An 11,752-nucleotide genomic window follows, 5' to 3' on the forward strand; every position below is an offset into this window, starting at 1 on the left:
CTAGTGGACCGGTAGGGGAAACACATTGTAAAAAATGTTTAAACAGTCAGAAAAATATTGAAGATATTAAACTGTTTTAGGCTCTGTAGTATCAATAAATACAAGTTTCTTTCCACAGTTGATGCTTGTCATTTAGATATTTTAAACCCAGACCTCCAAAATAGCTCAAATACATTAGATATTCACAATCCCCGACATGATTCAGGGGCTCACAACGCTAATGACGTCAGAATTCTCAGCCCCTGTAATGGCTCCATTGCTGCTTGAGGAATTTTAAAAATATGATAAAAGCGGAATAGAACTGTGGGATCTTGGCATCGTCAGGTCGGTCATTAAATCAACTCAACTACAAATATGACTGAGTTAAATAGTTATTTATTCGAGGCAATCACATTGTTGAGACAGATAATGAACAGTCCACTGGGTTTAATTGTTTTTTTAAAAAGTGATCAACATGATGTTTTAATACACGCAGAGACCATCTACATACAGTAAATAAAATAATTTGATTGCTTTGCACAGACGCGCGTGCACACACACACACACACACACACACACCTTACAAAGTAAAATATGAACCAGTTTATTTGTCATAATAGATTTTAGTAAAAAACAAGATCGCACTTAAAATACTGGCCTTTTCCTTGAATAAATGAGTTTTAGTGGCAGAATTTGTACAACCAAATAAAGGTCATGTTAGGATACGACACCATGACCTATGACACTGTGCTGGCAGCAGTAGGAGGAATTCCTGTGACTCACGACACACCAAACTGCTTTTTCACAGTTTTTCTGGAGTAGAAGTAAAGCTACTTTCACTTCATTCCAGACTGCTCCCCACCTCGTGATACTTTTCCACATTTCTTAATCCGTACCACCTATAATAGCAAAAAGGCTGTATTGCTCCTAACGTTATCCAAGAGCGGCGGCGGCACCAACACAGAGCTCATCCAGTGTGATAGAAATGGCATCTACTGAAGCACGGTTTGTTTCTACAACACTTCCTCTACAAAGTACTAGCAGCCACCAAAAAATATGGGAATGATAATAATAATGACATCTAAAGCCCGTCTAAATGATCTGAGCGTGTACACTGAACGTACTAAACATGAGGAACATCTTTCTGGTATTTTTATATTTCTAGCAGCTCCGATGGCAGAACAAAGGTCTTTAACTTGCCCGTTTAGACAAATACTGAGATTTACTTGGATTCACTTATTCAAATATTCATATGACACTGAATATTTAGCGTCAGTGAAGGACTACTTTGTGCTCACCCAGAGGAATATCAAGTATACACATTTGCATACTCTCTCTACTTGCACCCAGAACTACCAACAGATGGCAGCTGGATTCTGCACGTACAATACAGTATCTTAATACACATTTATGATGTAATTCCAGAGAGTCTACCACCAAATGTGTGCTCCGTTACCGATGATGTCACATCATCCACACGAGCTGCCGTTCGTCCCTAAAGGAATTCCACTTGTGTTGTGTTTCAGCAGCAACTTCTAGAGTCACATAGAATAAATGTTCAGTGAAACACCAGGCTTTATCCAGAAGAATTGCATAATAACCTCAATACTGATATGGATATTAGTATCAGTAATCTCTACCTCCAGCTACTTTAGACACTGCCTGGCACATGTTACAGTTTTAATACACGTCTTCATATATGGCTATGTATTGAAACGTCAATACATATCTCTGTATATCTCTTGGAGGAGAGGGTGGAGTGAGGCGTCCTCTGTTGTCTTGATTTCCTGTACCAGCTGCGCGTGCTCAGTGACCAGCTCGCGGAGGTCGGCCAGTTTCTGCAGCAGCCTGGGGAAGAGGAAAGCGTCGTCAGGGCGGTTGGCCAGCAGGTGGAGCCGTAGAGCCTGAACGATGCTTTCCTGGAGCCGCTCCACTGGGGGCACGTCGACCAGGCCTGGGCGGTCTGGGAGGAAAAAGGGTGAAGCCATAAAAGGAGTTTAAAGTCAATAAAAAGTAAGCAACCAGTCATCTGATGTTCCTCTCCACCCGTAGCTCACCTCCACAGCAGATAATGGCCGCCACGAAAATCGCCAGGTCACTGTCGTCAAGCTCCAGAGAGTTGAAGCGGGTCGCAAACTGGAACTTGGGCTCCATCATGTCGCTAAAAGGCCGCCGGAGGCTCTTGAGGAATTCCCGAGTGATGAAGCCGCCACCGCGAGCCACCAGGAGGCCATCTTTGTTCATGCAGGAGGCCAGGAGAGTAAAGAGTGCTTCATACACGCCGTACTTCAAGAGTGTAACCTAAACACAACGCAAAACAGGAACAGTGGGATCGTTTTACCACGTCAGATCAGACAACCATTCTGTGCCTTTTCTCATGCAATGACAGAGACCCACCTGATCGTTCAGATCCAGGCTTTGGAATCCCGGCACGGCCTTCGCAAACTCCGTCAGCTCGGTGACCGTCTCCACCGAGGTGCTCTGGCAGCAGTGGAACAGTCTGGCTTCGGCCTCCCTCTGCTGGAGCTCCCCGGACCCTGGGTCTGGAATCACGTCTTCCAGGTCCGGCTCCGGCCCTGGACAGCCACCGTCCACCACCTGGGCTGCCAGGGTCCTCTCTGCCAGCTGGAACGTCTCCATGTCGTGAATGACGAAAGGCTGCGGAGAGTGGGGGGGGGGGATTTATCAGATAGGATCGTGACACACACCTTCATGTCCCTTTAGTTTGACTGCATCCCCATCATTTACCGGCTTGCTGGTCTTTCCGGTGAGTATGAGCCGTGCTTTGGCCTTGTTCATGTTGAAGTTCTTCATGTAGGCTTCGTGAATCTGCTTGATAAGAATCTTGTGGTCGGCCAGCATGGGGTCCGTCACTCCGCTCTCCTCCTTCTGGCTCTCCGCCTTCAGCTTCAGCTTCTCCGCCTGCGGCATCCGACCAAACCTTATGGCTGGTGGTTAAACAGTGAAGGGAAGGATATTTATCTTCAACAAAAACAACTGCAAGGACGTGCTCAACCTATCCAGAATACAGATTATTTCCGCCTCACACCACACGCACGTATGCACGGAGGAGATCTGCTCCTTTCTGTTCTCCTGCCGCCCTCCCGGCCTCTCAGCTTTGCGACACTGCTCCCTATTGCAGCGGGAGGCCATTGTAACGAACCCAGTGACCCTCTGGCAGGCAGCACAAATGACACGCCACATGTGGCTCTATACCGTCCCTGCATTTCCTCAGTGTGCAGCGGGCTGCTGGGTTTATATAAAACCCTGAATTAAGTTGGCGGGAGTCCAACACCCTGCACATTCAAGGCTGTAAGTCACATACAGTACATTGTGTGATAAAAGGCCAGGCTACAGAGTCAGCTCAGGACACTGGGAGCCAAGTGTTACGCAACCGCATCAACTGATATCAAGCTCCTTAATTACCAGTTTACATTTCAAAACAAACAATGATTCCAGTGAGGGCGCTGGCGTACTGACCGTTGTGTGACATGCCCACAGAGAGGCACTTGTGGAAGCGGCAGTACTGGCACTTATTGCGGTTCTTCTTTTGGATCTTGCAGTTTCGTTCGCACTTGTCGTATTCCAGCTTTAGCCTGATGGTCCTTCGGAAGAAACCCTGACGGACACACAGCCACACACACACACAAACAGTCAGTGAAGGGAATCAAATCTAGTTGTCAGAACTCAGAACAGGCTAAAACAGGCAAATGGATTTAAAAGAAACATACTGTCAAATTAGATCCTCCAACACACACACACACACACACACACACACATCACTGAAGTAAATATTACATTTCTATTTTTCGTCAGGACATTCCTCGACCCTCCCCCCAATGCAAAAGGGCCTGTAAGTCTTCAGGCAATACATCTTCAGCCACAGGGTCGCGCCATACCTCAGCATTCATGTAACAGGGAGCAGAGCCCTCCGCTGACACACACACACACACACACACACATTTTGTTTGTGTTGTCTCCTAACCAGAAATTGCACGCTTGTGGGTCTGACTGGACGGTTGCATCGCGGTATATATAGTAGTATATATATATATATATATATATATATATATATATATATATATATATATATATATGCAACAAGAAGAGTGCTGCACAAACAGGAGAAGCAGATGTGTGCGTTCATGAAGTGTGCGTGTCTCTGCACGTCTGTGAATACTTAGTGACCCTGGGTGGAGCAGTGAACACGGCATACGGCTAAAGAGCACGATGACTAACACACTGAAGGCATAAGCACATGGGTTTGTTGTGCAATGCTTCCTTACGGGCAAACCAGCGACACGGTTAAAGGAAGTGGTTATGGAATTGAACTCAGCGTCTCGTCACGGCAGATGAATGCCTCACGCTGGGTCCGGTGACGCTCCAGTCAGTGAACTCTGCGCTCTTCAAACAGGGAGGTGTGGAAAACCATCCACAGAGTCCAAGAGTCCAGCATGGAAACTGAGAATTAGGACTGCGCCGTATCACAAGTCAGATTTTTTCCATGATGGCACAAAGCCGCCAGTCAGGGAATTTAGCAGCAGACGGGTGTCAAAATAGACCTCTGACATGTGCAGCGCGTCTCTGTGCCATCGTGTCTCCATGCTGGAAGCTGCTGTTGCCAAAGCATGCAGCCAGGGGCTCGCACAGGGGTCGGTTCAGGAGTCATGGTGGCGATGTTGATGAATGAGAAGCATCTTCAAACAGAGATCGGAGAAACTTGGGACAAAGAGAATTGAACAATTGTGAAATGTTAACCCCCCCTGCCTGCGTCCGTCCCTCCTGTCCCCTATAGATGAGCGGGAGAAGTTAAAGGCAAAGGCACAGCGCCAGTCCAGAACAGTGGGAACTTCCAAGATTCACTCCAGCTGGAGAGAGCGGTTGTGCAACACACACACACACACACACACACACACACACACACACACACACACACACACACACACACACACACACACACACACACACACACACACACACACACACACACACACACACACACACACACACACACACACACACACACACACACACACACACACACACACACACACACAGAAGGAGACAGCTTCATACTGCTTTCACCTGTGTGTCGCGTGTACACCCACATACACACTTGTGGTTTCTCAATCACTGCATGAATGTTCTGGAAACAAACAAACACGTCTGATGGGGGAACAGTTGTAGAGCGGGCGAGTCAAAAAGGCAAAAATAGAAGACAGAGGCTCAGATTAGCAGCAGCTGGAGGTCAGCTTAGGGAGATATGACGCTATGACAGGCTCACATGACCACACACCAGCAGCCGTACGCTTCTTAACCCACATGGAGAAGTGATGACTGCGCTGAGTGGTTGTGCTTTTAACACTGAAGTCAATGTGTGTCACAAGACCACCAGAAAAGTGTTTTCAGGGGGATCAAAGCGTTTCAGACCCGCGTGCTTGACCTCTGAAAAAAGGGGTCAAATCATTTTACAGCCCCAACATAAAAGGAGGCAATCGTGGGCTTAAGCACAGCGGAGGTCAGGCCCCTGCCATGTACGTCTGTGTGCGCCTGTGTGCGTCTGTGTGTGTGTATACACACCAGTTGGGCCCTGTGCCAAGCAGTGGCGAGGTAACAAGTAGACCAAGGCCACCGCGTCCTCCACCTCACATGACCTGAACACATGCCACGGAAACTTTCCACTGACCGCTATGTCAAGCACCTCTGCACGCCAAACTCTTTGTGTTTAGGTGAGTGTGTGCATGTGTGTGTGTGTATGTGTGTGTTCTTCACCTCTGTCACAGTGAGAGAGCTATTTGCAAACATCATCGAAACCCAAACTTACCCTCCCGTTTGGTCTTCTTATATTCATTACTGTTAACCTAACATGCACACTCAGCGCACAAACACACACACACACACACAGTTTGTTTCTGTCTCACATCACTCACCTTGCAGCCCTCGCAGGCGTGCACCCCGTAGTGGAAGCCCGACGCCTTGTCCGAGCACACCCTGCACTCCAGAGAGAGGGGGCTCAAGCTGTCATCGGGGTCTGGTGCTGCCCCGTACACCCCAGAGGACGGACTGGACGCTGGCGTCAACGTGTCTACAGCAGAGGACGAGTGGGACAGCACAGAGGAGACAGGAACACGGTGAGGGATGGACACAGAGTTTCTTCATTTGTACAGTTTCCGCAACAAAATCAACATTGTATCAAAGCTTACTGCCGCTAAGATATGACTGATGAAGAACAGTGGCGCTTTGGAATGTGAAGACGTCTTATCTTCTCTTATCAGACACACAGGCCTCTTCAACAAATACACATTTGGGGCACAGGAGCCAAAAGGTCACGAGGTCACAGTGGTGTAAGGGTCTGTGCTACTTGTCAGCAGCTGCTTTCCAAATGAGTCAAAAATAAACGGGTGCACGTGCAGGATCATTTCAGCAGCAGCTCTGGAGTCAGGATGTTGATTCGGCAAGATGATGACTTTATAATCACGTCCATCATATACAAAAGGAACTAAATATTAAAGAGGCGGTCCAGAACTTTCCTCACTTTCCTACAACTCGAACTCGAGAACGGAGGCAGGTATGGCCAATTTTGAACTGGTGTGTTTTATAATTAGTGTCATATTAAGTTCTCGACAAGGATGGAATTATGGGAGTCGTTCTTCATCATCCTGCTGGTGTGTCCCCCCCCCCCCCCCACTGAGTAAAGATGCCGCTTGTCCCTCACTACTCACCCAATGTGATGGAGCCCTCGGACCCAGATCCGGTTTTCTGGTACTCGGGAAAATCGAGGCAGCCCAGCGTGTCGTCTCCGATGGACTGGGAGATGTCGCCCAGGTCTTCCATCAGGTCGCCACATAGCGGGCTGTCCAGGAGAGAGTCCCCCAATGGAGACGGGGGGCTGTAAGGGTCCCCTGCCATGGAGGGGAGGAGAAGCAAGGCCCTGAGAAAAGGAGGCGGGGAGAGGCGGGGTGGGGGGGGGGGGACCCCTCACTCGCCAGACTGGGTGAAGGAGAGGAAGGAGAGGAGGGACAAGGAGGAAGGGGACAGTGGCGACATCACAGTTAGTTTTCAATGCGTCACAGCAGGGAATCGACCCCAGCGGAAACAGATGGGGAACTATGGAGGGTGAGACATGCAGGGGTTACAGCGGAGACACACATGGAACTTCTGCAATCATCCACTTTAATGTGAACTCATCAGACCCGAGGCCATCCTGCACTTGGGTTAACAGGGAGGTTTGGCTAGGTCCTGATCGGAACCAGGTGGTGAATTTGATTGCAGATGGCTGCGGGGGAGGAGAGGAGGCCGGGATAATTTCATTCCAAACTTCTGGACGAGGTTCTTCTGTGTCCGGGAGCACAGTTGGGATGTGATGTCTAAAAAGGAATCCTGCTTAAGAATTTTATAGTGGAAATGGATGTTGCAATAGGTGTGTGTAGAGCCAGACTCCGGCTTCCTCGGGCTCAGCAAAGCGCGAAGGGTGAAAGAAAAAAAATGGTTTAACAAAGCCCGAGGCCACCTTTAGATTAGTTTTCAACAACCAACTCTGCACTTTTCAAACCAACAAATTCTTCATGGTTACCACTAGGCTTCTTGGAGCTGGAGTACACGTCGGCGTGACGACAAGAGGCCAGAGTCGACGCCGCGTCCAAATGGCCCTAGTTGTTGTGGACGCCCGAAGAAAGCCTTCGCCGCCGCTCTTCAAGCAACAGAGACGATCTTTATGGCGCAGGGGTTGAATCTTGACTCTTGCCGTGTCTCTTGCGGTGGAGAGCGAGCATTGTACAGCTCGTGTCAAACGGTTCATCGAGGAATACAAGCACCGTGCCCAAAGACTCAACAGTCGTTCTTTCGACTGTATTACTCAACTCTCAAATTCCAACATGTCTGCTGCCAAGTCCAACCAAAAGTCAACTTACTTAGTGTTGACGACAAAGAGCCAACTCTTGATTTTCCTCCAATGCCGATGGCGTGCAAACTTCAGTGTGTACATACAACACAGGGGACACGAGGTTTACATCATATAAATAGCTTCTGTGTGTTTGCGTGTTCAAGCGGCTCCCATTAAAAGGCTATTCAACTGGTCGTCTACCCTGCCACATGTCTACTTCTCTGCTCTCCTGCCTTGTTTGTCTTCAGCATGTCTCTCCGTCTGTCTCTTCAGCACAGATTTTGAAGTATGTAAGGGAAGGAGTGGGCTTCCCAGCTGTTCTCAGCAGGGTAAAGGACATCTGTTTGAGCCATCGCGCAACATCCCGGCACTGTGGCAAACGCCGGTGTTCTGTAACCGTTTCGTGGAACCCAAAGCACAGATGTTATTGTTTTTGTAAGCTCTTTAAAAGGCCATTTTTGATTGAAATTTGCAAAATCGCTGACAGAGAAATCCAGTTTAAAGACACGGTTATTTTCTTTGCCTAAACTCCCCCGAAAAGTTCACATCCCTGTGATCGCCGACCCCTCGTGACTGAAACAAAACACTCATCAGGACTATTTGGACAGGAATTTCTAGCATACTTCTTCTGATACACAGACGCTGAAGCTGTGGGATGGCAGAACCCATGTGAGCGCCATGTAAGAAACTCAAGTTTACACAGCTGCCTGCACCTCAACGCCAAGAAGGAGAGAAATATGAGCTGGGATGAGGCTGGCCAGCTTTTGCTTCCACTGTTAGAGAATCTTGTCTGAATGTTTACTATTAAAGGTTGAGAATAACAATTAGACCCATGGCCCTGTTTACCTATGAGGGGAGGGGGGGTGGAGCATGTGTGCACTCTATCAGCAGCGGTCTGTGAGGCCAGAGTGGACGTGATTGATCAAAGCATGCTTGTTCTTGTTTATCTTGTCTTTTGTGTTCCGGCGTTTCAAGCGACACGTCCTGACAATAGGCCGACGTTGTGTTATGGAGAGACGCTTGTGTGAGTGTGTATAAATGAGGGTCCGCACTCGGGCCTGTATGCATGTCATATATGGTGCTGCAAAACCAGAACAGAGAAGGCCGGGGGTGAGAATCTACGACAATATGGCGTCACAGCAGTGCAAACAGCTGTTGTCTTCTAACTCATCTGCCAAGTTGTGCGCGCGCACACACACACACACACACACACACACACACACACACACACACACACACACACACACACACACACACACACACACACACACACACACACACACACACACACACACTCGACAAAACTGCATTTGGACCACAACATATTGATCAAGTTAAAGTTTTGGCAAAATCTTAAAACACTGCTTTGCAAACAATCTTTTTTTTTTTTTCCAAACTTGAGAAATGGATTTTATGATTTTCAAAATGTTTTGTTATGCAGCTCTGAGATGTGATTCATATATTGGCCTCTTCATGTATTCAGGATATAAATACTGTAATTACTGTTGTGATCACAGTAGGCATAGTCTGATGACATCATCTTATCATGCCTTCTCTCACAGCACACACACACACACACACGCACACCTGATCTGTCATGATTAATTGACAAATTGCTGATTCACCCTCTTGACACAGATTGTAACTATTGTGTTATTCAGGAGTTACAGCTTCCTCCTTTGGTGTGACACTTAGGCAGCTCAGTCTTGACTGAGGTGACTTTTCCACTCCTCTTCCTCCTCTTCCTCCACCAGATGATCCAAACCCATGCCCAGTCTTCCCCATTACCTAAAAGTTACATTGTGTTTAAACTCCCAAAGGAACTATACTCCCAGACAGAGAAGTCTATCTTTAGGTCAGAGGAGAAGAGGAAACAGGAGGTGAATTTAAGGGACCTTGTTTTCAGTCTAAGATGCATGTTAGCAGATGACAGAAGATGCAAAGACCAAAGGTACAACTAGAGCTACAGAAATGACAACACTGGCCGTCTGGGATTCAAATACTCTTCTGTGTTCGAATGTTACCCAACCACAATCATCTATTCTGACCTTTCAGAGACCTGTGATCTCCCACCAAACACCAGGTACATCTTCTATACTCACACATCAGAGAGTTAAGGGAATTCCCCCACATTACAAATCTTTATTGAAGCTAAAGCTGAATGTGGTCGAAGCAAACCTTCCCCTCTTCTCCGCCTGAAACTCGTGTGGGTGTGTCAGCAACAGTTTATTACAAAAACAGGTGAAGCCGAGGCGAGTCAGGAAATTCAAGTGGAGCTCCTTCCCACAAGACACCGAGAACAATGACCTGCACCGCCGACACGTCGCTGCTAAATTAAATATAGCAGCAGCAGCAGCAGCAGCTATAACATAGAGCAGCTGCAGAGAGTAAACGTGCTCTTTAAAAATATAAAGCCACGTCAACTTCAGTAGAGATTAATGTGCGGTCAGACGTCACAGAGAGCTGTAGTTCTGGGCAGCAAAAAGTTTGTTGAATACCACCAGACAACAGGAAAATCCTCTTATTGGTTTAGAAACATAATTACATAACAGCGCGGTTTTGGAATATGGAGTTTTTAATTACCTCGGAGACTTTGGGGAGCATTTCCAGATGATGTCGCCGGTGTTTTAGGAGAAGAGGGAGCGGGAGGAGAGCGGATAGATAGCGCCGTAAAAAGTTGACGCGTTGTCTCCCTCCGCGCTGTCAAACTGCAATCACCCACTGCAGGAAGTAACGTAGAGTGGCGGAAGGACACAGATATGCGCGCACCTCTTGACACACCTATGGTTTGAACCAATCAACGCGCAGGGAACTGAAATGGACAGCCCCCGAAATTATATCCGTATTATTTTATTCCTATTTTTTGTTTTTATTTTCTTTCATTGGGTTTTATCTCGTGTGGTGTATTTATGTTTTATAATTTATTTTTATTTTTTATTATTTCCCCCCCCCGTGTGTTAGACACATCACTTCCTGGTGGCGTGAAACCAGCCAATAAGATGCGGGGCTGCGGCTCAAAAAAATAAAACAGCAAAACTGCTTTGCGGCTGTAGAATTAATGCCATCCGGTGTCAACTTGAAATCACTCCGTCTTGATTAAAACACTTATACAGTGTAATTCAACATTCTTAAACTGTAAACAATAATACAAATGCTCAATAAAAGTTTGTTTAAAGAAAATAAACCTTATGTAAGATTACTCTGAAGTTACAGCGTCAACTTTGACTAATAAAATAACTATTAACCTGTATGCCCATGTACTGTATGTTTTGTTAAAAGTAAAAGTAAAGCTGATGAATTACTATCTAGTAGAAAAGAACATGTAGATACTTTGTAATATATAATCCCTGCTCTTTTAATAGGAGAAAGGCGTACAAACACAACAGAACTATAATACCCTGGCTTATAATGTCGTACAACAACGAGTGTTGTTTAAGTGAAATAATATCCAGTACTGACCTTTACTAGGTCCTGATGCAACCTTGGGAAATTGATAATATAACGTACATGTGAATGTTCTGGGGGTGGAACGTCACTCCTTTAACCCGTATCTCATAGTTATTGGTATAGATTGATCAAGGGAAAGTTATTTGTTAATAATGGCACTTCTGTGAATGAAAAACTCAAATTTCTTTAATACACTGGACCCACAAAACTTAAATAAATAATGACGCATAAGTACAAAAAAGCAGCATGATCTAGTCCCTTAATCATAAAGCCTTTTGTGCTGGAGCCATAAGTCTTTGCCTGTGGTGTGTAATGACACTGGAGTTTGCATGATACACTCATCCATCCTGAAACCTCTGCGCCTTCATGTTCAAGCCAGCAGATGGTGGCAAGGACCCTCTGAAACATTGCCTCTGCTGAGTATGCTCTTTCAATAACCTTAAT

At 46.6% G+C, this 11,752-nt stretch overlaps 1 protein-coding gene across 1 annotated transcript; it reads right to left on the reverse strand.

Moving 5' to 3' along the window:
• Positions 1 to 363: 363 nt before the first annotated feature.
• On the reverse strand, positions 364 to 10,606 carry pparaa (peroxisome proliferator-activated receptor alpha a). Its single transcript, XM_076151702.1, has 8 exons — positions 10,445 to 10,606; positions 6,702 to 6,969; positions 5,910 to 6,064; positions 3,460 to 3,598; positions 2,728 to 2,927; positions 2,377 to 2,637; positions 2,037 to 2,280; positions 364 to 1,942 (listed from the first exon to the last, which is right to left on the reverse strand). Exons 2-8 carry the CDS (start codon positions 6,886 to 6,888, stop codon positions 1,698 to 1,700), a joined length of 1,431 nt encoding a protein of 476 aa, XP_076007817.1. The 5' UTR covers positions 6,889 to 6,969; positions 10,445 to 10,606; the 3' UTR covers positions 364 to 1,697.
• Positions 10,607 to 11,752: the final 1,146 nt, after the last annotated feature.

This window comes from Genypterus blacodes, unplaced genomic scaffold (assembly GCF_046128005.1).
Source record: "Genypterus blacodes isolate CSIRO-AG114 ecotype Tasmania unplaced genomic scaffold, CSIRO-AGI_Gbla_v1 ptg000007l_1, whole genome shotgun sequence".
Taxonomy (NCBI): Eukaryota; Metazoa; Chordata; class Actinopteri; order Ophidiiformes; family Ophidiidae; genus Genypterus; species Genypterus blacodes.

Excerpts from the sequence above, each read along its gene's own strand:
- pparaa (XM_076151702.1), bottom strand. The coding sequence starts at position 6,888 with ATGGCAGGGGACCCTTACAGCCCCCCGTCTCCATTGGGGGACTCTCTC. Across the intron at positions 6,065-6,701 it reads CGAGGGCTCCATCACATTGG|ACACGTTGACGCCAGCGTCC; the intron begins GTGAGTAGTGAG and ends CCTCTGCTGTAG. Across the intron at positions 2,928-3,459 it reads TGTGGGCATGTCACACAACG|CCATAAGGTTTGGTCGGATG; the intron begins GTCAGTACGCCA and ends TTTAACCACCAG.